This window comes from Natator depressus, chromosome 8 (assembly GCF_965152275.1).
Source record: "Natator depressus isolate rNatDep1 chromosome 8, rNatDep2.hap1, whole genome shotgun sequence".
In the NCBI taxonomy this organism is placed as follows: domain Eukaryota; kingdom Metazoa; phylum Chordata; order Testudines; family Cheloniidae; genus Natator; species Natator depressus.
In genome coordinates, this window is record NC_134241.1 from 102,569,813 (window position 1) to 102,596,561 (window position 26,749).

Below are 26,749 nucleotides of genomic sequence, written 5' to 3' on the forward strand. Positions count from 1 at the left end.
CTAATACTGTAGTGCAATTTACAAATGTAGAATTATGTACAAAAAAACCTGCATTCAAAAATAAAACAATGTAAAACTTGAAGGCCTACAAGTCCACTCAGTCCTACTTCTTGTTCAGCCATTCGCTCAAAGAAGTTTTTTTTTGTTTTTTTTTTTTAAACATTTGCAGGAAATAATGCTGCCTGCTTCTTGTTTACAATGTCACCTGAAAGTGACAACAGGCGTTCGCATGGCATTGTTGTCGCCAGCATTGCAAGATATTTACGTGCCAGATGCACTAAAGATTAATAAGTCCCTTCATGCTTCAACCACCATTCCAGAGGACATGCATCCATGCTGATGATGGGTTCTGCTTAATAAAGATTCAAAGCAGTGTGGACCAATGCACGAACATTTTCATCATCTGAGTCAGATGCCACCAGCAGAAGGTTCATTTTCTTTTTGGTGCTTCGGGTTCTGTAGATTCTGCATCAGAGTGTTGCTCTTTTAAGACTTCTGAAAGCATACTCCAAACCTCGTCCCTCCCAGATTTTGGAAGGCACTTCAGATTCTTAAATCTTGGGTTGAGTGCTGTAGCTATCTTTAGAAATCTCACATTGGTACCTTGTTTGTGTTTTGTCAAATCTGCAGTGAAAGTGTTCTTAAATTAAACAACATATGCTGGGTCGTCATCGGAGACTACCATAACAAAATATATGGTAGAATGCGGGTAAAACCATGGTGCAGGAGACATACAATTCTCCCCCAAGTAATTCAGTCACAAATTTAATTAATGCAATTTTTTTTTTTAAACAAGCATCATCAGGATGGAAGCATGTCCTCTGGAATGGTGGTCGAAGCATGAAAGGACATATGAATCTTTAGTGCATCTGGCACATGAATATCTTGCAACGCCAACTACAAAAGTACCACGAGAATGCCTGTTCTCACTTTCAGGTGACACTGTAAATAAGAAGTGGGCAACATTATTTCCTGCAAATGTAAACAAACTTGTTTCTCTTAGCGCAGTACCGAGTGGACTTGTAGGCTCTGAAGTTTTACATTTTTTTTGTTACATAACTGCACTCCATAGTAAAACAATCTACATTTGTAAGTTGCACTTTCATGATAAAGAGATAGCACTACAGTACTTGTATGAGGTGAACTGAACAATACTATTTCTTTTGCACTGTAAAAATGACAAAAATATTTGTAATAAAAAAAGTGAGCACTATACACTTTGTATTCTGTGTTGTAATGGAAACCAATATATTTGAAAATATAGAAAAACATCCACAAAATTTTTAATAAAAAGAAAAAAGAAAAGGAGTACTTGTGGCACCTTAGAGACTAACTGGTTAGTCTCTAAGGTGCCACAAGTACTCCTTTTCTTTTTTCTTTTTACGAATACAGACTAACACGGCTGTTACTCTGAAACCTAAAATTTTTAATAAATTTCAATTGGTATTCTATTGTTTAACAGTGCAATTAAAACTGTGATCAATTTTTTTATCACGATTAATTTTTGAGTTAAGAGCGTGAGTTAACTGCGATTAACTGACAGCCCTGATTAAAATCATTTAAATTCAATTAAAAAAATATTCAAGCAGTTCATGTTTGCTGCCAAAGTTTTAAAGGAAGTCAAATCATTGAACTGGAGGAAGTCACTGGCTAGGATCTAGAACCAGAATTTGTTGGACTGCTAAGCCAACTGTTGACAGCAACAGCCTCTTCTGCAAGTGCAGAGAGAATATTTTCTTCATTTCAGTTTATTCAGCACGTTGAGTTCAATTACTAGTTTTTTCAAAGTTGAGAAACTTATTGGGAGTTGGAAAAGCTTGTTCTCCTCATCCACTTTCTGAATAAAAACAAAGTGAGAGAGGATGAGATCTACTAGTTCTAAAATCTTGAAGGATATGGTAACCAGAAAAAATCAGTTCAATCCACTAACTACTACCAATCTCCTTTTGTTAAATAAATACGGGTGTTTTTTTTTAATTGAATTCCAACTTCCATCTAAACACAGCTGGACATAAATCACAAGCGCAAAATTAATCATCTAGTGAATAAGAAATGTAGCATTCACCATGCTATCATAAAAAAATAAACATTAAGAATCTAAATAAATGTATGTTAAGCTATACAATTGCTTAAATAAAGGTGTATAAACATAGTATATCCTCCTGGTTTGCAAAAAGGCGAAATTTAGTTGCAAACCAACATGTTACAATGGTTACCAACCAATGAAAATCAACCTTTCTTTAGGAAAAGAACTAAAAAGTACAAATGCAAAACATGATTTAAATCAATCCACCCTACCTCTTGTACAAACATAACCAAAGTCATCTGACTTGCCACGCACACTGAAGAGTGTGTGTGTTTACCAGACTTTTCTGATACAAAAGGCTGAGTGGGAAGACACTTGCCAAATGGGGAGAATTATTTTTGGAACAAAGACAGAGTTAGTACAGTCAACAGACCAACCAGATTTATTGCACATGTCCAAATATAAATTCTTAGTACATCTGGAAAAGTAGACAGGCATAGTTTTTTCCCCCCAACAGGCTTTACAATATAAAACTCATGATCACAAACAAATGTGAGAAATCCGAGGCAATCAAAGACACATTATGAGAGTGTATCCTAGTTCTGGTGTAATATAGCACAATGGATTAAATCCCTTTTAAAGATAAATATACATCCTCATTTGACCCCTTTCTGCTAGAAAATACATAGTTATTGTTTACACTTTCCCCCTCAGAATGAGCATGGATCTTCATAGCAAAAAAAAAAACAAAAAAAAAAAACCAACAACCTTAGCACTGGATCTTAATGTCTCGGAAAGAACTGAAGGCCCCAAAAGAATGTCCTACACCTCAGGGCTCAGTTCTAGCACAGATATTCTTCAACCTCTTTACATATGACCTTCCCACCACCACCGCCAAACATTTTATCTATGCAGCCATCATCTGTCTGGCACTACAGGACAAGGATTTCAGTCACCTCGAGTAGACCTGAATGCTGAGATGAAACAGATGGTCCACTACTGCAAAAGATGGAAAATTAAACCTAGTACCAAAAAGACAATGTCCAGCTGCATCCATCTGTACTATACGAAGGCCAACAGACAGCTCAACATCTTCCTGAATGAACAAAGGCTGCACCACAACCCATATCCTGTGTATCTAGGTGTTACACTGGACACCTTGATTTTCAAGGAACAGCTTACCAAGACCTCACTCAAAATAAAGACAAGAAACAACCTGAGATCAGTAAACTAGCTGGTGCTACCTGAGGAGCCAATCCACAGACACTAAGAAAAGAAAGGTTTCTTACTTTCCATAACTGCAGTTCTTTAAGATGTGTGGTCCCTATTTGTGGTTCAGAGTTCTTGAAATGAAGATACTCAGATACTCAGCTGAATGAAACCATGCACATAACAACAGGTACTGTGAGATCAACCAGCTGGGCCTGGGTGCTGGTCCTGTCCAATATCTTACTTCCTGACAGAGGGTTACAAGTTCCCCTGCAGAATCTGCTCCTTAAGGTGCAAGCCACGCCATATCTACCCCGTTTAAAGATGCGTTTAATCCACTGATGCACTGTCTCAGGGCAAGGATCCCCGTTTGAACAATTCCCTCTGGGTGGCATATTAGGCAGCAAGAACAAGCTTCATACGCAGCCAGCGCCCATCTCATAAGAAGGGTCATACTGGGTCAGACCAAAGGTCCACCAAGCCCAGTATCCTGTCCTCTGATAGTGGCCAACGGCAGGTGCCCCAAAGGGAATGAACAGACAGCTTATCATCAAGTGATCCATGCCATCACCCAATCCCAGCTTCTGGCAAACAGAGGCTAGGGACACCAGTCCTGCCCATCCTGGCTAATAGCCATTGATGGACCTATCTTCCATGAATCTATCTAGCTCCTTTTTGAACCCCGTTATAGCATTGGCCTTCACAACACCCTCTGGCAAGGAGTTCCAGAGGTTGACAGTGCATTGTGTGAAAAAATACTTTGTGTTTGTTTTAAACCTGCTACCTATTAATTTCATTTGGTGGCCCCTTGTTCTTATATTATGAGAAGGAGTAAATAACATTTCCTTATGTACTCTCTCTGCACCACTCATGATCTTATAGACCTCTATCATATCCCCCCCTTAGTTGCCTCTGTTCCAAACTGAAAAGTCCCAATATTATTCATCTCTCTTGAGGAGATTATACCCCTAATCATTTTTGTTGCCCTTTTCTGAACCTTTTCCAATTCCAATATATCCTTTTGAGATGGGGTGACCACATCTGCATGCAGTATTCAAGGTGTGGGTGTACCATGGATTTATATAGAGGCAATATGATATTTTCTGTCGTATTATCTATCCCTTTCTTGATGATTCCCAACATTCTGTTCGATTTTTGGACTGCTGCTGCACACTGAGTGGATGATTTCAGAGAACTATCCACAATGACTCCAAGATCTCTTTATTGAGTGGTAACAGCTAATTTAGATTCCATCATTGTATACGTATAGTTATAGAGTTAGGATTATGTTTTCCAATGTGCATTACTTTGCATTTATCAACATTAAATTTGTTGCCCAGTCACCCAGTTTTGAGAGATCCTTTTGTAGCTCTTCGCAGTCTGCCTAGGACTTAACTATCTTGAGAAGTTTTGTATCATCGGCAAATTTTGCCACCCCATTGTTTATCCCTTTTTCCAGCTCATTTATCAATATGTTAAATAGGGGGACACTACTATTTCTCCATTCTGAAAACTGACCATTTATTCCTACCCTTTGTTCCTTATCTTTTAGCCAGTTACCAATCCAAGAGAGAACCTTCCCTCTTATCCCATGACTGCTTATTTTGCTTAAGAGTCTTTGTCAAAGGCTTTCTGAAAATGTAAGGTGCCACAAGTACTCCTTTTCTTTTTACTATATCCACTGGATCTCCTTTGTCTGCATACTTGTTGACCCCCTCAAAGAATTCTAGTAGATTGGTGAGGCATGATTTCCCTTTACAAAAACCATGTTGACTATTTCCCAACAAATTATGTTCATCTGTGTGTCTGACAATTTTGTTCTTTACGATAGTTTCAATCAATTTTCCCGGTACTGAAGTGAGGCTTACTGGCCTCTAGTTGCCAGGGTCACCTCTGGAGCCCTTTTTAAAAATTGGTGTCACATTAGCTATCCTCCAGTCATTTGGTACAGAAGCTGATTTAAATGATAAGTTAGAGATGACAATTTGTAGTCCTGTAATTTCACATTTGAGTTCCTTCAGAACTCTTGGGTGAATACCATCAGGTCCTGCAGACTTATTACTGTTTAGTTTATCAAATTGTTCCAAAACCTCCTCTAATGACACCTCAATTTGGGACAGTTCCTCAGATCTGTCACCCAAAAAGAATGGCTCAGATTTGGGAATCTTCTTCACATCCTCAACAGTGAAGACCGATGCAAAGAATTCATTTAGTTTCTCCGCAATGGCCTTATCGTCTTTGAGTGCTCCTTTAGCATCTCAATAGCCCAGTGGTCCCACTGGTTGTTTAGCAAGCTTTCTACTTCTGATGTAGTTAAAAAAAATTTGCTATTACTTTTGGAGTCTTTGGCTAGCTGTTGTTCAAATTCTTTTTTGGTCTTTCTAATTATATTTTTACACTTCATTTGCCAGAGTTTATGCTCTTTTCTATTTTCCTCATTAGGATTTATCTTCCACTTTTTAAAGGATGCCTTTTTGCCTCTCACTGCTTCTTTTACTTTGTTGTTTGACCATGGTGGCTCTTTTTTGGTTCTCTTACTATGGAGGTATACATTTAAGTTGAGCCTCTATTATGGTGTCTTTAAAAAGTTTCCAAGCAGCTTGACAGCTGGATCCATCATCTAGCGCCCTCATTTGAATCTTCCATGTCATCTTTGGGTAAAGCCCAATAATTTCAGATGCGGAGTGATCAGATGTGCTGCTAATGACTAAAAGTGGGGTCTTCGTGACCCCCCTATTTACCACTGTAACCTAGTTAGAAGACGTAGACCCATACTTGCAGGCTGCATCCATCAGCAAGGGCTGCCTGGTTCACTCAGCTATTGAATAGTTAGTTAATAAACTCTTTTAGATTAACATGCTTGACTTGACCATCTATGTAGATGCAATCGCAATACACACGTGTGTGCACATGTGTATACACACACACACAATACACATGGATCTATTTCCTAGAAGTCCAGAACATAAAAAACAACCTTCATATTTTAAGATAAATTATCTCAAAGAACTCATCTTGAATCCTCTCATTTAAAAATCAGTTAATTTAAAATACAGAATGGGCCTGGAAAACTAAATCCTACCCAGCAGTCAGTAGACACAACTCAAAATATTTATGGAGTAACTAACTAACTTAACGGAAACACAAAAACGATTGGCTTGGTGTGTAACAGTAGAACCAAAATCATGACTGACATTTAAAAAAAACACACCCACAAACACCACCACAACCTCTTGAAATTAGGGGGAGTTTTCATGAAACAGAAACTGCCAAAAACAACAGATGTGGATACATAATTATTATTGCATTATAAAGTTTACCACACTTTTGATGTGTACCTTTCTGCAAATAAATCAAGGAACACCCTAAAAATAATCATTAACTACAAAATAAATCTCATCATCTTGTCCGTTAATGTAATTAGAAGGTGACAAAGTCTGTACCAAGTAATATCAGTAGTAATATATAATGTACAAGTGATACCACAAAAATTACCACACAGTTAGATGGCCATGTGGAGAAACTGAACAGTTTCTAGTAAGAATCGCAGTACTTCAAAGCTTGGCACTCAGCCCCATTTTGTTCATGTTGGTGCTCCATGTACTTACAGAAAACATCCAAAGACTTGGCACTCCAGTGCAGGCTATTTGAGGATGATGTAGTGCTCACGGGAGAGAGCAAAGAGGAAATGGAAGAAGATTTAGAGAGAGGGCAGTGCATATTTGAAAGAAATGGCACGAAAATCAGCAGAAATAAAACAGTATAAATGGTCTACAGATTCAATGATACCTTGCAGGAAGACAATGAGACTAAGTCTGCAGAGTCAGCCATGACCAAAGATACAGAAGTTCAAGCACCTAGCCTCTGTAGCACAGAACAATTGTGAATTTATAAGCACAACAGAAAAGGCATGGATTAAATGGAGAGAAGTGAGTGAAGAGATCTGTGATAGGAGAATGCCCATCAAATTGAAAAGTAAGATTTACAAGACAGTAATTAGGCCTGCACTTTTGCATGATGCGGGATACTGGGTACTGAGGAAGAGACAGGAGCAGATCTTGTACACAGTGGAAATAAAAACATTAAGATGGATGCTTGGAGTTACAAGGATGGACCATGTTCAGAACAAACAAATTAGGGGAAGTGTGAAGGTGGTACCAGTTATAGAAACACTGAGGAAATCCAGGCTTAGATGGTTTGGGCATCTGAAAAGAAGATCGGAAGAATAAATAGGAAAATGGGTGTTAAACTTAGAAGTCAAGGGCGAGAGAAAGCATGGAAAACCCCAAAACTACATACATGGGTGTCATACAAATGGATTTGATTAGCTGTGACGTTTTCACAGAACTGCTCCAAAACAGACTGGAATGGAGAAGAAGGAGTCAAAGAGCCACCCTATATAGATAGGACTAAGGCTAGAAGAAGAGATAATGTACAAGTGGCAGCAGAACAGCTAATATAAAATAATACTTCACTTACATAATACCTTTCTTCCAAGGATTGCCAAGTGAGTCTCATACTACATAGTATTACTATCATTTAATGGCATCCCATTACAGCTAATATATAAACTAATTGACCAAAGCGTTCCAAAGTATCTCTGATATCATATATTCAAAAAAAAAAAAAAAAAAAAAGAAAAAAAAAAAGAAAATTTACATTCACTGACATGAATGCTCATCCCCTAAATCCAGGACCGGCTCTAGGCACCAGCAAAGCAAGCACGTGTTTGGGGCGGCACAATCCCAGGGGCAACATTCCGGCCATCTCCTTTTTTTTTTTTTTTTTTTTTTTGCTTGAGCAGTTGCGCTTGGGGCGGCAAAAAACCTATAGCCAGCCCTGCCTAAATCCTATCATTTTTCCAAATCAAAACTGGTAGATTTAACATTTTACAGTTGTTTTGCTTAACAAAATCTGAAAGTTTAGTTCCGTCTATTTTTCTTGAACAAATAACTTCAGCTTCTGCCGCTACCTGGCAAAATTCAAGCTTTAAAGAAATCTGTCAACAACATTTTCGCTGATCATTCTGTGTATACCTGTGGGCAGTTAGTTGGTAATGCACCAGTTACTTATTTACATATAATTTTAAATGTATATAATACAGAAGCTAAGAACACACACAGATAAACACAGACAGCATAAATCTTTAGCAGGAGCTCCTGGGCCACACAGTATCCCCAAGGTTTTTTTTTTTTTATTTATTGGAAACGTGAATTTGAAGATCATTAAATCTTGTTACTTTTCAAAATGTAGATCACTTACAACTGGCAAAAAGTGGATTGTGGACTTCTATAATGCAGTCTGTAGCTGTCCTCATTTTTAATATGCAGAGATGACAGGACGCAGTGTCATGCTCCATCTTGATCTTAGCTGTGGCTGCTCAGATCAAGCAGCAGTATTGCATGCTGGGACATGTCTCCACGGGCTCCATGTCTGTATCAAAGAGGTGGGCAGCTATAGTCAGCTCCATTTTATGTAAATTAGTTGTATCCGCTACACTTCTGTCAACTTGCCAGGAAGCCCTCAGCTGAGCAAAGTTTGGATATCCAGGACTTAGAGAAACACCTGTGCTAAATATTTTTGTTGAGTCACTGTGAAAACTGAGTGTTTAATAGCCCTGAAATCTTTTCACTTTTAAAGAGAAGTGGAGTGGACTAGTAGGTACATAAGCTGCAGTAAGAAAGAACAATTGATTTAATTTTTTTGCCCCACCCCACCCCTTTTTTTAAAAAAAAATGCTCCCTTGCAATTATACTTTGGCTTGCTTACCTATTCTTTATTAATTTATATTTACCATATTTTTTAAAAAATCACATTATGTTAGTGAAATAAGTTACAAGAATATATGAATGGGAGCCAAATCAAAAAAGCTCCCACACAGGAAATGAAATAAGGATTCCCCTTCATTGCAGTAAGGGACAACAAACCACAACACAAGAACAAACGATCGTGAAGTATGTGGTGGCACTTTTGCATTTTCAGCAGATTCTTTACAAGGCACAAATCCGTTATTTAGGTAGGTCTCTCTTTAGAGTAGGGTATTTAAGCAAATAAACATCTATATTTAGAAGACATGGGGCATGAGAAGTAAGAAGTGGGAACCCTGCATTATTTTTATAGAACCAATGTGTGCTAGGTCCTTTTCAGAAATCTAAATCAACGAAGTCCCTGCCCTAAAGACCTTATCTAAAATTAGGAAAGGGGTAGGAGGAAAGGAAGGAACATGAAAGTGAAGCGAGCTGTTTCAGAATGGCAGAGATCATGATGGTTCCAAATATTTTCTAGACTTCTAATAATAATTTATGTTTACTGTGTAGCATAAACTAGGTAAGAGGATTCTAAGTAGGGTTATAGGTTTGTGTCAGTAGTAAAAATGTCATAGATACTGTGATTTTTCAGTTTATCTATTACTTGTGTCGAGCCTAGCTCAGGGCAGGCGATCAGGTGGTGCCAGGGCCAGGAAGGAGGCAGGGTATCGCAGGGGAGAGCCCCATCTGCACACTGGAGCAAGACCCAAAGGGCTGGAGTAGGGAACCAGGCCAGCACTATGGGACAGGAACCATCACTGCAGGGTGAGTGCAGACCAGGCTTGCTCTGCAACCCCATCCCCTTTGGCAACCCCCCGTGTCCCAGGGCAGGACCTGACATCCCACCCAGGGCCTCCCATCTCCTGGGGATAGGACCTGACTCCTCCTGCATGAGTTCCCCACTTTAAATGGCACTCACATCACTTTACATACCATTTCCCCCCTAAACCAGTGACCTTTATTAAATTTACCATGACCACTCCGTGATTTTTGATAAAAAAAATGCCATAACAAATCTGCAGCCCTAATTATGAGGACAGGAGTGAAAACAAGTTTTGGCTGGATGACGACAACTAGCCAAAGGTAGTACAGATTTAGGAGGTACTTGACTGTGGAGAATCAGATGGATTGGAGCACTAGAGTAAAACATTTTTCAGGCTAAAGAGGCAGCATGAAAAAAAGGAATGGAAACAAAGAGGAAAAAGGTGCTGGGGTCATGTTTCTTTGGAGTGGCCACATGCTGTGTCCTGGGGCCTGCTGCAAGAGGAGAGCTAGAGAAGTTACGCCTGTATCACCACTATACCAGAACACCCCAAGCAGTCCTCTGTGCTGTCTGGTTGTCTTAGGGAGCCTGGGTAGAACAGAAACATCTGCTGTCAAGAGTAAGGAAGAGTGATGCCTTCCTTGGTGTGGGGAAGGCAACTATTTAGCATTCCCCAGCACAGAACACTAAGAACATAAGAGGGAGCTTGTCCAAACTTGCTCAGAGGAGAGTGCTTCCAAGACTGCAGGTTCTTCTATCCCTACCAGCTTGCAAAGGAACTGGTCACCTTCCATCAGCTGGAGCCAGACACAGTAGAACTTTTTGGAGCCAGCAAACTTCTCATGTACAGGGAATATCACCTAAAAGTTTCAATGTGCCATCCATTTACTGGCAGGGCGGAACTATTCTCAAGTATGGCAACTGGTAATGGTAAAGGAACAAAGAGAAAAATCTCAAGAATCTCAATCTGAAGAAAAAATTAACCAAAATAGGAACTCTAATTCTCCAAAGTGAAATTTATGTAAGAATTTATAATGTAAAGCAAAATTTCATATTAAAATAAAACCCACAAAAATAATATCTACTCAAAATCCAAAAGTTTCATAGTAGTCATGTAGTACATTCAGAGACTACAGCTGCCCTATGACACAGTATGCCTGGACTGGTCAATCTACATTTGTGAAAATAGCATTAAGGCACCTTTGAAAACAAAACAATTATTCAGCACATTTTAAAGAAACAGTGTCTGGAGTGCAGCAAGAACTCAAACTAGAAGGTACCATCTGCTGCGATAGACAAAGCCATTTCTAAATGTTACAGAGCTATTCATTAATCCCCTGACAGCTGTCAAATAGGAAATAGTAACTAAAATAAACTCTCAAATGCTATCTCAAGTAACTTTACACTCAGAGGGAATTTAAGCAGTGACAGATAACATACTGTTAACATTATTATACTATTGCCATTTCTTAATATACCTTGAAATATTTAAAAGTAAAATCTTAAAGGACACTCCTCAAGGTTAACAAACCCAAAATTAAAAATAAATATAAAATATCTAATTCCCCCATATTCAAGTGCTGCCATGATCTTGGGAAGTTAATTTATTCCCCAAACCTAGGACTTCATCCCGAGTAGGGTGTTGAGGTTCTTTGGGATTGTACATGTGCATATCTCCACAAAAAACCCCTTACATTCTGTTTCAAGGCCATATCTAGCCTTGCAAAAAATTAGCATGCTCACAAAAACTACTAAACAGGTTTTAACTAACATGATTGTAAACAAGATTTTGCATCCAGTGTAGACAGGGCAAGTCATGTTTTAAAATATGTTAGCTGGTTGTGGTCAACCCCAGGGTACCCACTAGGGCTGAGTAAAGTTGTGTTAGTTAAAATGTGTTAGTTAAAAGGACTCATTTTCCTAGACAAGACATGGCCTTTATAAACTAAGTGTTGAATCCTATTCACTGTAACATGACATTTGCTCTGGGGACCATAGTGAGCTCCGATCATTCTCCTTACAATGGGGGGTTGGGCGGGGGGGTTTGGGGAGAAAACCTGGATTTGTGCTGGAAATGGCCCACCTTGATCATCATACACATTGTAAGGAGAGTGATCACTTTACTTAAGCTACTACCAGCAGGAGAGTGGGGGGGAGGGGAGGGAGAGAAAACCTTTTGTAGTGATAAACACCCATTTTTTTCATGATTTGTGTGTATAAAAACAAACATCTTCTGTATTTTCCACAGTATGCATCTGATGAAGTGAGCTGTAGCTCACGAAAGCTTATGCTCAAATAAATTGGTCAGTCTCTAAGGTGCCACTAGTACTCCTTTTCTTTTTAGGAACAGAATAGACGAGAGGAGGGGATAGCTCAATGTGGACTTACACACACCACACCACACAGCTGACAGGTCTAAATTTAGATCTCTCAGCTCTAACAGCATCCATTTATACGAAAGGTTGGATTTTTTTTTTAAAGCAACCTATCCACAGTTCAATAAAGATTTTAGAAAACACTATTCCCACTTTCTACCCTTTTATTATGATTAAATGCATGCTTTTTCAGAAAGTCTGTATCCATATAAATATGTTAAAATAAAATCTATTACCTACACTATATATAACAACCTTTAAAAGCAAGACCAGCCTTGTAAAATTTCAGTTTTATTTTGTTTAGGTTTTGACGGATAGTTTCTGGCCACCTGGGGCAAATTTGAGTTTGAAGTCGCTTCTATATTGTTTTATTTAAATAAGAAAGTAAAGTATTTGATCATCATCCTATTAAGGATTGATGAGTAGATTTTATGCCTATACTAATAAATGTTCATGGCTATTTTGCAAAACTACATAACGTTAATAAAGATCAGAGGGGTAGCCATGTTAGTCTGGATCTGTAAAAGCGGCAAAGAGTCCTGTGGCACCTTATAGACTAACAGACATATTGGAGCATGAGCTTTCCAATGAAGTGGGTATTCACCCACAAAAGCTTATGCTCCAATACGTCTGTTAGTCTATAAGGTGCCATGGGACTCTCTGCCATTAATAAAGATATTATCCCTAAATATTTTTAAAAGCCAGAACATTTTGGGGGGGGGGGGGAACAGACACACACTCTTACAACAAAGAATTGTAGAACACAGAATTATAATTGCATACCATTTCATAAAATCATAGCTAGCAGGGTAGGAAACACACCCATTGGGATATTCTGTCTGATATTGCTGCCACCCATTCACTCCTCCCCTTCAACTTGCAAGGAAAGATTAATTAAAGCCTCTCTCATTCCCACTAACATTTAATCTTACCTACTTTTGGAACTATAGCCCCACACTGAGCAAGGCCTAAACTGAAACACTTCACTCTCCTATCTGCTTTTATCACATGAATACCTATGTATCCTTCTAAAGCGGTCTAAGCTCAAATGTGTCTTGCTGCAAGAAACAGTTACAAATAACACGCGGGTTTTTTTTTTATAATCTCAAGATTCATCTCATCTGATGACAATTTAACGCATAACATCTTTTAAAACAATTTAATGTCAAGTAGTGCAATAAAACCAGGTTCTTTGGCATAAGGATAAATTTGGCTTTACATTGAGTGGCCAACTCATACTAAGGTATGGTTGTGAAATATGGCCAAATGTCATCTGGTAATCTGAGTTGCCTTGTACCTAGAGAAGCATTTGCCAAACCCAAACAACAAAAATACACTCAACACATCCATTTAGTGTTTTTGAGACCATTCACCCTTGTCCTGTTGATAAACTTGCATCTAAAAATGATCCCAAATCACGTACATAACATCAATAATACTTACCTAATTTACCCATTGTCAGTGTCTCTCAGTTAATACCCTGGGTGTGCCACCTCAGAGCCCCTTCTAGTGATCATAAAGAAGCTCACCTTTATTTTCTGTTAAACCTGAGGTACACAATATTTCTATTCCTAATTAGATTGCTTCCCTCTGAAGCCAACAGCCTCCATCACTAGCACTGATGTCAGCTGTACAACAGCCACTCATCTGTTCATGCAGAAAGACTAAAAGCATCATGAAATAGTTGAAAGAAAAAGAAGGGGAAAATGGATTACCGATGGCCAAATGTGATAAACTTCTAACATTAAAATGTACACTTTTTAGTTACTGGAAAATGCAACTCCTAATCCACAGCTAGGGGAACTCACCCCAACCTCACCGACCTATGTGCTTTAAACCGACTGGATCAGTGACAGTAAATAGCTTATCGGGATGAACCTTTGCTCTAACTCAGCAGTGAGAATACCCATAGCTGGTATGGTAACCAAGTAAACAAAACTACAACAAAGAAGGATAGGATAAAACAGGATCAAGAGCTGCACAGGTGAAAGCAAAAACTTACAAAGAACAACAAATAAAAAGTTATTATAGAGCTGAGCTTTTATAATGCAGCCACACATCCCTGAATCATCAACTGTCTGGAATCCAGAGAGCAGATGTCCAGAAGGTCTGCATATGTGAATGTTATTCTAACCATGAACAGCCCCGGGTAAAGCTGAAATAGAACTCAAGACAGACATTTACAGGGACTATTCCTATCATGAAAATTATTCACTGACCCATTTATGTCTAATGGCTGAGACCCCTGAAAATTTTTGACCGACAGGAAAAAGCACTGTATCTTGCAAAAATGTCTTATGGTTTGATTTTTTTTTTTAATACTATTAGCCACCATGCCAAAAAAATTAATTTCAATGAAATTTAACACTAGTCTAATATAGATAACTCCACCTGCTGCTTACCAGTTTACCAGTCTAACTCTGGTACTTAACAGCATTAAACTACACTTATTATGTTTGAATGTTACCCAGTATTTGCCCTGTAGTACTGTATATTTTTTTAAACTGAAACAAGATAAAAAACAACATTTAAGCTTTATCACCATTTCATTGGTCGCCTTCAAACATGCCCTTTGCTCCATTCTGTGTATTACCAAAATGAGTGCCATGTGTCATTCTCTCCAATGACTGACTTCCTCAGAAACCAGAAGCTGACCAACAACTGGGCTGCGCCAACGTCTCCATCCTTATGCACAGTAGGCCAACTGTGAGAACTAAAATGGACTTTTTTAAGTTTACTTGGAGCTCTAAACACTGCAGGAGACAGAGCAGGGACAAGGTTGTCACTCAAGCCTCTTGATACGACTTCCCCGGGAGCAACCAGCTGTAGAGGTAGCAGAACACTGACAAGCCCTGAGAACAGCAGTGGACTGCCACTGCTGATTGCACCTTGGTGAATACCCTTGGTGCTGCTGAAAGGCCAAAGGGCAGCACTCTGAACTGTTAATGTTCTAGGCCCCTGGTAAATCACTGGAACCAGCTGTAGAGGTAGCAGAACACTGACAAGCCCTGAGAACAGCAGTGGACTGCCACTGCTGATTGCACCTTGGTGAATACCCTTGGTGCTGCTGAAAGGCCAAAGGGCAGCACTCTGAACTGTTAATGTTCTAGGCCCCTGGTAAATCACTGGAATCTTCTGTGTGCAGACCGGATATCTATGTGAACATAAGCATCCTTTAAACAAGAACTGTGAACCAGTCACCCTTGTTCTATGATAGGATTATAGAGGCCAGGGTGATCATTCCGAATCTCAGGCAGCAAATAAAAGCATTCAGCTGTCTGAGATCTAGCATGGGCTTCCAGCTTCCTTTCTTCTTGGGGGATGAGGAAATATTTTGAATAAAATCTTTTTCCCCCATGCTGAGCTAGTACCAGTTCTATGGCTCCCAGATGGAGTAGGTAGTCTACTTCTTGTCTGAAGAACCTCTCATGAGAGGCATCCTTCAAGAGGGATGGGAAAGGGAGAATACCTCTACTGTATAACCAGTGATGGTAATCTCCAGAACCCATCTATCTGATGTTATGAGGTGCCAAGCATGGAACAAGTGGCCACCAAATGGGGTGCACAAGTCTGGACAAGGTAAATGTGGAAGTGGGGCTGCTTTGCAACTCTCAAAAGTCCTGTCAAAAGGATTTTTTGGTGGGTGCTAGGACTGGAAGGAGAATGAAGGCACGACATTATGCTTACTATGCTGCATTCTCTGGCATTTCAGAGGTCATTCATAAGCACTCTGATGGTAGAATGGTTAAGGGTCTGGTTGTTGTATATAGGGCTGAGTCTTGGGATATTTCTTGCATGGTGCTAGGGTATAGACACTCAGCGAGTGAAGGGATGCTCTTGAGTATTTGAGGGAATGCAATGACTGATTTTTGTCCTCATTGAACATGTTATTTCCCTTAAAAGGCAGATCCTCCATAGTGGGTTGGTCTTTCCTGGGAAATCTGGAGTTTTGGAGGCACAAAACCTGTCTTATTACTATGGACATTGCAATCAAGCAGGAGACTATATCTGCTGCACCCACTAAGGCCTGGATGCCCAATCTAGCCAGCAATTTGCCTTCATTGATAATTGCTGGGAATTAAAGTCTATCTTCTTGATGGAGTTTGTTGGTGAATTCCAAGAACTTATTATAATTAATAAAAATCATACTCTGACAGTAAAGCTTGACAGTTTGCTATGTGGAACTCTTAGCTCACCAAAGTGAAGTTCTTTCTTCTGAAGAGGTCTAAACATTTGACCTCCTTATCAGAGGATGTAAATCTTGAGTAGTTTTGCTTGCCCTTTTGGGTGGCAGTTTGCACCACTCGATAATTCAAAGCAGGGTGTGAAAATAAGTATTCTGCTTTCCTAGGTGGCACAAAGTATTCCCTCTCTGTTCTCTTTGCAGTGGGAAAACAAGTGGCTGGAGTACGCCAGACCATCTTGGCCAGTTCGAAGATAGCCTCAAGAACTGGCTGTTCCATCTTACTGGAACCAGCAATCTGGAGGATGTCTAATAGCTTATGAGGGGTGTCCTGTACTTCCTCCAGGGAAATTTGGAAAGTCTGCAAATTCTCCTCAGGTGGTGCTGGCACTGCCTGTAGCAGTTGGGCGGTGACAGCGAAGCCGGTGCGACCATCCCATTTGCGGGCGATGATAGCCTTGCCCAGGTGAATTGTTCTGCCTAGTCTGTCAGGTTGCTCGTCTTCCTCAGATAATTCCTGAGGGTTTGATGTTCTTCTCTGTGTGGGGAAGCTTGTCTTGACTTCCGGTACGACCTTACAGATTCAGGATGTCACATATATGTATCCCAGGAACCCCCCAGTAAAGCCAATGTGAGGAATCATAGGGGAAATGGGGCAGTCCCCATGGAGAGGGGTACCATTGGTCCCAAGGTGTGCACAGTCCCTCCTGTGTGAGAGCAAAGGAACATGAAATCTTGGACCCTCTGTCAGGGCTGAACCCCGTCTTGATGGTGTGGTAAAGCTCTCCCGCTGACACTGAGGAGAAGGAGCCTTCTATGCTGATCCACAGTGCCATTGGTACTGGAGATCTTATTACGCGTCAGCTGGACGACGGTACTGCAGAGTGGCGAACTGATGGTGTGAGGACATCACTGGCTAGTACCTCATCCAACAGTTTTGGCAATTCTGGATCCATGTAGATAGCAGTGTCCTCTGGAGCAGTGTATCTAGCGCCCCACACAAGACAGTGGACCAGGCTTCTTTCCCTTATTGGCACCAGTGGTACTGGCTTTGCCCTAGTCTTGAGTATCAACAATCCCTTCTCATTTCATGGGACTGATGATGTAGGAGGCATCTGCTGCCTTCTTTTCTTCACCAGTGCCAATCTTGGGCCCACTCCATCAAGTAAGGCTGGTTTCAGGGCATTCTTGCCTTTCAGTACCAAGAAATCAGAACTGTACTCCTTGTGAGCTCCTGACACTTCGGTGCGAGGGTGCAAAGTTTTACTGGACTTAGATAGCATCAGAGAGGAAGTCCTCGTTTTGGATGATGACTTGGAGGGAGATATCTCATGTTTCTTGTAAGAATGTTCGCTCTTACCCTCCTCATACCTTTGTTTGGAAGAGCCATCTTGTTTGCCAAGATTCTCCCCAAAGCTGGAGACCACTGTCCTTGGATGGGTGCTTCACGGTGCCTCCATCTGATGCACATGGAGGTCTGATCGGCCGGGATTGAACTGGGGCCTTAAAGCACAGTCCATCAGGAATCTTTTAAGCCTGTGTTCATGGGCTTGATGCTGCATTTAGAAGGGATATGAGCATCCCCAAGGCAATGGAGGCATGTGTCATGGTCATCCCTGGCAGGCCACACAGTCTTTGAATCTCAGGATCCTGGGCATACTAGGCACCCCCCCAGGGGTACGGGGGCGGGGAGGACAGGACACCCAAGCCCTCAGGACTACGAAACTGTCTACAAACAGGTTTTTAAAATTATTTAAAGCTAACGACAAAGTTCTGAAGAAGAATGTTAGCTAACACTGCAGACACTGAAGAGCTTCAGTCTCAGACCATAGGCAGTAGAATGAAACTGTAGAGGTAGTCAGCCCATGCTGCCACTCATGACCTCGGTTTGAAACACGAGGAGAAGGGCAGAAGTGTGAACCAAAAGACACTGCTAGCAAAAATCTTCCAGTCTCAAGCACATGCACATCTCGAGTGGCACACACACGGGATGATCACTCAAAGAACTAAGAGAATTCTTACATACCATTTGTTCTGCAATAGCACCACAAGATTTAAGGAACTGAACAACATTATAGGCAATAACAATGAAGAGTTAGTTTCTAAACTCATGTAGTATGCTAGTTAGTATGTATGTACGTATATTGCTTTTTTCCTTATTCTAGACCTTTACCTGTAGGTGAACTAACAGTTTGGACAAACATGCAAAACAGACCTGAATACCATACAGTTAAATATAAACACAAAGTCTGTTTATCTTTTTTAGATGTTATTCTCTTGAATTATTAACTAATGAGAAGTTTATAAGTTGTTACACTGGAATCAAATTGTTAATTGTTCCTACTTTAGGTTTTTCCTTACCTCCACTGTAGCGGATTGCTGTAGCAGGGACTAGCAGGGTTGCTCTGGGGTTGTGGGTTCAGGTAAAAGACTAAAGGAGAAGTCGCAAGAGCACAATCCGCACTAAATGGGATTTTAAGGTGTTGTAGACCTGGAGCAGATGTAGGAGAGAACATGTGCTGATGAACTTCACTTCCTCGGCAGTGGGAGTACAAAGGAGAGGAGATTCTGACAAGGTACCACAGTAGAAATAATCAGTGTCAATGTCATGTGTTATTGCTTTCATTTTTAATAAAATTAAAATTATTTAAAAGTTTTTCTATTAAAGTAATTTAATAAACTAAGTGGTCAAAATTCATCCTTTTAATCAACACCTGAACTTGTTCAACTGTTACGTTGAAATAACCAAAATGTTACTGGTCGCCAATACAACACTAACTCAACATTATTTTTTCACCGTGGAATTATTTGATCCTGAACTGGCCAAATTTTCCATGCCAAACGTAAGATAATATGCAGTGTAGCTGTAGCCGTGTCAGTCCCACGATATTAGAGAGAGAAGGTGGGGGAGGTAATATCTTTTATTGGAACAACTCATGGCAAACAAGCTTTTCCACCTTGCATTTTGTTGTGACACTGGGAGTACCTTCCCCAGACCTGAAGAAGAGTTCTGTGTGTCTCGAAAGTTTGTATCTCTCACCAACAGAAGTTGACCCAGTAAAAGATATTACCTCACCCACCTTGTTTCTCATACATAGGTGTGTTAGAAATACAGTAACTCCTCACTTAAGGTCCTCCCGCTTTACGTTGTTTCAATGTTACATCCCTGCTCCATTAGGGAACAAGCTCCTTTAAAGTTGTGCAATGCTCCCTTATAACGTCATCTGGCTGCTTGCTCCGTCCACTGCTTGTAGGATTCTCTGGAAGAGCAGCGACTTTACAAGGGAGCATTGCACAACTTCCTCTTCTCCGACTCCTCCTCCTCCCTCCCAGAGCTTCCCCCGCCGCCAAACAGCTGTTTGGTGGTGCTTAGGATTTTCTGAGAGGGAGCGGGAGGAACGGGGACACAGCACGCTTGGGGAAGGAGGTGGCGAGGCAGGGGCGGGAAGAGCTTCGCTGCCGGTGGGTGCAGAGCACCTGTTAATTTTTCACCCTTAACTGGGACTGAACTCTGCCATCATTCAGGAGGCTGGAGGGAAGAGCTTCACAAACATCATCGCTGAGTATAATATTAAATTGCTTGTTTAAAATTGTTTAAAACTTATACTATTTATGTATATAATACCTTTTGTCTGGCAAAAAAATTTCCTTGGAACCTAACCCCCCCCCCCCATTTACATTAAATCTTCTGGGAAAATTGGATTTGTTTAACATCGTTTCGCTTAAAGTTGCATTTTTCAGGAACATAACTACAACATTAAGTGAGGAGTTACTGTACTTTCTGTGAAAAGTAAATTACACAGATCCTTAAATAGAAAACATTTAGAACATCTTCAAAGTGCTTTACAAACATTAACTAATTTAGCCTGATAACAGCACTGTGAAGTAGATATTCTAATTTCAGTGATGGGAAAATTGAGGCACAGAGGAGTTACGTGACCAATCACAGTAGATCAATTGCAGGACCAGGATTAGAATTAGGACGACTCCCAACTGTGTGCTCATTTGTCTAAAGTACAGATTGGATGAATGTACTATAAGGTAGATAGAAAGCTGGCTAGATCATTGAGCTCAACAGGTAGTGATCAACGGCCCCCCACTATAGAAAGGATGTGGACAAACTGGAGAGAGTCCAGTGGAGGACAACAAAAATTATCAGGGGGCTAGTGCACATGACTTACGAGGAGAGACTGAGGGAACTTGGCTTATTTAGTCTGCAGAAGAGAAGAGTGAGGGGGGATTTGATAGCAGCCTTCAACTACCTGAAGGTGGATTCCAAAGAGGATGGAGCTCAGCTGCTCTCTGTGGTGGCAGATGACAGAACAAGGAGCAATGGTCTCAAATTGTAGTGGGGGAGATCTAGGCTGGATATTAGGAAAAACTATTTCACTAGGTGGGTGGTGAAGCACTTGAATGCTTTAGCTAGGGAGCCAAGTATCAGAGGGGTAGCCGTGTTAGTCTGTGTCCACAAAAACAATGAGGAGTCCTTGTTGTTTTTACCTAGGGAGGTGGTGGAATCTCCGCATTTAGAGTTTTTTAAGGCCCGGCTTGACAAAGCCCAGCTGAGATGATTTAGTTGGGGTTGGTCCTGCTTTGAGCAGGGGGGTGGACTAGATGACCTCCTGAGGTCCCTTCAGACCCTAATCTATGATTCTATGATAAAGAAATAAATGTCTGGGCTATTAAAATAATTTAAACGTATTAATTTCTAATATGATATGAAAGTCTTTTTTACCCCAGATTTTTAGCACGCTGAAGGAAAATAGTCTGTGTATATTTACATAAGAGAATATCATAACTATAGCAACATGAGTTACTACACTCCAAACAGCTGAACGTATTTTAAGGTCCAATGCTGCACTCCTTAGTGACACAAAACCGGCCAAAGTCTAGTACAAATGCTGGCTGGCTGGCGGGATCCTTCACCAAGTATTCCAAAAAATATTCTTTGAAGAAAAATATTGCATTTGCTACCAACACCACAGGTCTGCTAGGCCTGTTTACAGAACTCAGTATCGAATTTGCCTTAACAGCTACGCATTAATACCGAGAACAATTGTTTTGACCACTTACGTTTCTTGAAAACTAATTTGGATAGGATTTTCATCATGACCAACAATAAATCAACTTCATCTGAAGTTACAATTAGAATATTTTGCATTTCACGTTAGGTAGTATAATAATTTTTTCCCCACCAACCCAAAGATGCATGAGCTGTTATACCAGAATTAAAAGACAAATTTTAAATAATTATATATAAACCATAAATGCCACCCTTATATTAAAACTATGATCCTCAATCAAGATTTTACATATTACAAAATGAAAAATTTTGTACCCAATCCCCAAAATTTAATCCTTACATGTACAATGAACGCTCAATTATTAATTATTTTAGTTTGGGGGATGCAGCAAGAATTGTGTTGTAGACAGGAGTGATAGGTACTATACCAGACGGTAAGACTGTACAAGATTGTAAATTCTTTGGGGCAGGGACTGTGTCTTTGTTCTGTGTTTGTACAGAGCCTTGCACAATGGGGTCCTGGCTAGGACTTCTGGGTGCTACAATATACAAATAATAAACAACATATGTTGTATTAACGGGGCATAGATATTAACCTACTTTGCTTTTGGTAATACATACATACATAAAAGAGCTTCATCTGTCCTGTTCAAAACATTAAATACAGTAGTATGAAAATTTAGGATAGACTTTGGTTATTGTTCTTTTGGGCCCAAATGTTGCGTGTTAAAGTACTGAAATTATCCAGAGCTGCTAACGTTGCCTGCTTTAAAATTCCCTAATGAAACCAAATGCATCTGATCAGTAAGCAACCCTTAGTTTCTGGAAATCCCCACTAGCAATATGTACTTAAACAGCTGATGGGGCTTACAATCTGCTGACAGAAAGGTTAAGCCTTCCTCTTCTCCTCGTCCTCTTCCTTCATCATGAACTACATAACACAGATTCACTTAGCCTCCATGCTTACATCCATACTCTTTATATAAAATTTCTTTAATTTTTAAGATCAAAATAACACTAATAATGACTTGCTCTTATATAGTGCTTATCAGAAGATTTCAAAGCGCTTTACAAAGGAGGTAAGTATCAAAATAAAATACGTTCCATAAATTGGTATACTTAAAATGCCTAGAGTTGTACATTAAGATGAAAATTTCAGGTAATGCAGCAAAAAGATTCTCATCTCACCTAAAATATTTGGAATGTATTATTTTAAAAGGAAGGGGGGCTTCAGCTGCTTTGAGCTTTCTCACTGCTCTTATTCTGATAGATTAAAGTTTATTTCCCTTTTAATCTGTTTAAATAACCCTGTTTTTTAAATAAAAGAATACAAAAAGCACAGAGTATGACGAGTGTTCAGTTTTACCATAGCAGTTAATGCCATATACAATACTAAACATATATTAGGTGCCTATTTAAACAATTATTTTTAAAACTATAAAAGATTGCATTTATCTGGCAACACTTTTACTTCCAGTACATCACTCACCACAGAGTTTTGGAAAATAAAATTTCCTATGTACAGCTAAATGAGAAGTTTGACACTGATAAAATGCTCTTTCAATGATTAATCCTCTTCTAAGTTAAATTAAGAGGACATTTGTTGGCCATGAAAAATTCTGGGTATTTTCCCTGATAGTTTTCATATGCAATGCTAAATTGTAATTTTTTTTCATAACAGTCCTTACTGGATCCGCAGAGATGGGGCTCCAAGTCTATGTTGCCTCCGTTTCATCATTGTACTTTCTGATACACTGTTTCTTCTCAGAATAAGAGGTTTAAAGCCAGAAAGGAGAACCCGCTGTTATCACTCCAGTGCAGAGTACAGAACAATCAATGTAATACAGAGCTCTTCAAATATCCCCCGTGTCACCACAGACTTTATGAATTCAGTAACAGTCCAAACTAATCAGCCAGCTCATATCAAAATCTAATTATTTTTAAAGAAGTCTTCCACAAGTCTATTTCTAGCATCCATGAACAGGAAATGAAGACCAACAGTATGCAGCAGTAGTACTGAGAAGCCAAAGATACAAACTAAACAATCTGATCCGTCATACAGACAGCAATGTACTACTGACATCACTCACACTTAGAGCACAGCAAATCAGTGGCAAACTTTTTCTGGGCTTCAGACAGCAGTGTCACGTTCACTCTTAGTGAATCACAAGAAAAATGCAGAACCAGAGAGAGAGATGGCATACTGGAAAAAACCTCTGGCAGAAATCTCACATACCAGCTCAAAAATTCATCCTGTGATAGGAATACAGTCATTGCTCCCACCCAGAGTCTCTGGGAAAGTCATGAGCAGTGCAAAGAACAGCTGCTCTTTACTGGGGAGGAAACATGCTAACTATCCCATTTTGGGAAATCAAACCGTGTAAGAATCTACAGAACTTCCATCTTAAAACATTCATAATATGTTAATTTGTTAAACTATGAATTTTACACACAAGTTAAACATATCAGGAACAAATACATAATCAGGTTATGTTTAGCTATTTCTTTCTTTCCTTCTTTATGAACTTCGAAACTACAAGGACAAATTGGCACTAGAACAAACCGTCAAAGGATATTGATGACACTAGAAAAACACAAGGCTACACTACAATAATAATCTTTTGTAGGGCTCAAGAGGTTCCCTTGCATCCCTTAAATCTCTGAGTCTTGCATTTTAGTTTTTGAATGGTAATTTCTATCATTAGCTCAAATCAAACTCATGCTATTTTGCATGGTTGTCACAAACTACTGTCCGTCTTTCCTGAAATCCATTATCTGCAGAAAGTTAGCTTTCCAAACTAACATTCCACATGAACATCTTGTCCAGATTTTAATTAAAACACTGCGTCTAAGAGATTGTGGTGTATTTTTAAAGGAGTATTTAACATTTTCAAATATTTATAACCATACCCACCATTTATGGTTCCTCATTGCATAGCAGGTCAAATTCAAAGTTATGGTCTTCATCTTTAAAGCCTTCCATGGAAGCAATCCAAGTTACCGGACAAATGCCTCTCTCTACAGCAGGGGTCCCCAACACTGTGCCCGTGGGTGCAATGGCGCCCGCCAGGGCAGTTGTGCGCGCCCGCAGGACACTGCGCCGCTGAAAATGCTGCCGAGAAGTGTTGCCGTTTCTCGGCGGCGCTTCTTGGCGGCATTTCGGTGGCAGGGTGCCACAGTCTTCTGGGAATAGGAATGTGCTATTCCCACAGAAAGGTTGGGGACCACTGCTCTACAGGATCACGACCTCCGCTGACAGCTATGTTCCACGGGAACAATGGAATTGTCAACCTAAAAAATGAGACCTATACACCCAGGAGATGGAGTTTTCTTGATTACTGATCCTCAAATCTGGAAGATGTCAGGACCACCACATACCTCAGCACCGTCAGAGCAAAATGAAAAACCCAGCCACCTTCCCACAATTAGCACCACCAACAGCAAAAAACCAACAAACAAAAAACCCCAAACAAACCAGAATCCCAGTTCTCTGGTGGAGTGTGAAGGAGAGATCATAGAATCATAGAATATCAGGGTTGGAAGGGACCTCAGGAGGTCATCTAGTCCAACCCCCTGCTCAAAGCAGGACCAATCCCCAACTATATTTACATGTACACTATATAATAATAATTTTATGATGGTCCTGGTATGAAAATTAGGTAGATTAAATAGTGGCAAATTTTAATTAAAAATCTACATACAACATTTTCCCCATTTTTAAAAGATTGCTAAGAACCTCCTCAAACACACAGATCAATCCTAAAATCCTTCTCATGTATCAATTTCCCCTTTACAAACTATACTTCAAATAATTTCAGCAAGCCCCATATACTACTGGCAACGCTGCTATGGAGCCTCTGTAGGTGCAACTCCACACATTCCAGCTCCTGACTCAGCACCTCATATCAATTTAAGAGCACTAGGTTATTTTTAATCTACTGCTTGTGAGTGTTTCTCTTCTGAGTTGAAGGGAGTATAGTTAGAATGTAAAATCTCTCATCCATTTATTAAAAAAATACCACAAACTGGAAAGGCATTATTATTCTTCATTTCCACATCCAAGATAGCACAGGATGGGAACAGAATGCCACACCCCACTTCCTTCTTAGAGCACCATCAGACATTCTTTACCCATTTTCTTCATATTATATTCCCTCACACTTGAGGCATTGTACTGTCATGGCTGCCTTTCCCCTGAGTCAGGGAAAACTGCACATGGCTCATCAACAGAACTACCTTATTGCCAAGAGAGACTGAAGCTGAGTGATATAATGCATTTCTTCCCAGGGATAACTGTACTGTCTCCATAACTTCCATGCTCTCTGAGCATGAAAGGGGAAAGAGAGAGACCAGAATTCAAACCAAGTACTCCTATACAGCAGTGCACAGCCTGTCCACTAAGATACCAGAGTCTCCTATTTTGAGCAATGGTGATGTCTTACCTTATATCTTTGCACTTTGGATATTTGCACTATTAGGGAATATTTGCCCCCCACTTCGCTTTGACACTATAAGTGTGATAACATTAGCAAGGCTCCCCATAATCGCTTATAACCATAACCATGTTAGGTTTAATCTTCACCTAATATATTGACCAAGAGATTTTGTTTTCCCACCCATATGATATCCAAATTATTAGTACAGAAACCGAGTATATAATCTTTATTTAATTAAGGTCTTTGTAAAAAAGACTAGAATAAATGTGCAAATTCTCTTCCCATGCTTGCCTTTATTCTCTTCAGTCCAGCAAGTCAAAATATTTTCCTTGTTTTCTCCAGCTAAAACTTTTGTTTCCTCAGTTTTAAGTATAAAGGTTTAGAAAGACTAGAAGTAGAAACAGGCATAGTTTTAAGCTTCGGTTTAGCACATTCTCTGGAAGCAATTTACTTCTGTATAATTCCACCGAGAAGAGATTTGGGAGAAAATTTACTAACAATCACTAACACTTATTTAATTCAACATCCCTGGATGGGTCAGTGGCAACAGAGATAGAACCAAGGACAAGGTTCCATAACACGAAGATTTTAGCAGATGCATACATGTCCATACAGTGACTACTCATTAGAGGGGGACCAAGAACTAACCACACTGTGTGTATGTGCGTTACACATTTGCTTTTGTCAAATAACATAATACTGCACAATGCACTTATTAAAGACGCAAATAAAAGTTTGGGTAAGGCAAAAATAGCTATATAAAAAAAAAGGTGTCTTTGACCACCAAAACAGCTAAGAATCTTTATAATTTATCTACATGCATAAATGCATCATAAATAAAAGTTAATCCTCTTCCAGGAGAGAGGATGGCAAATTCTGTAACTGATGTGCACCATCTTAGAAAGACAAGGTGGGTGAAGTAATATC

General features: G+C 39.8%; 1 protein-coding gene across 6 annotated transcripts in view; it reads right to left on the reverse strand.

The window, feature by feature from the left end:
- The window catches only part of MAST2 (microtubule associated serine/threonine kinase 2), a 379,580-nt gene that overhangs the window by 163,286 nt on the left and 189,545 nt on the right, over positions 1 to 26,749 (reverse strand). Inside the window, exon 5 of one of the 6 annotated variants that reach the window (XM_074961832.1) lies at positions 18,725 to 18,931. The exons of the other annotated variants lie outside the window; for them this stretch is intronic. Coding sequence (XP_074817933.1) covers positions 18,725 to 18,931 — 207 coding nt within the window. The remainder of the gene's footprint in view (positions 1 to 18,724; positions 18,932 to 26,749) is intronic. 6 annotated transcript variants of the gene reach the window in all.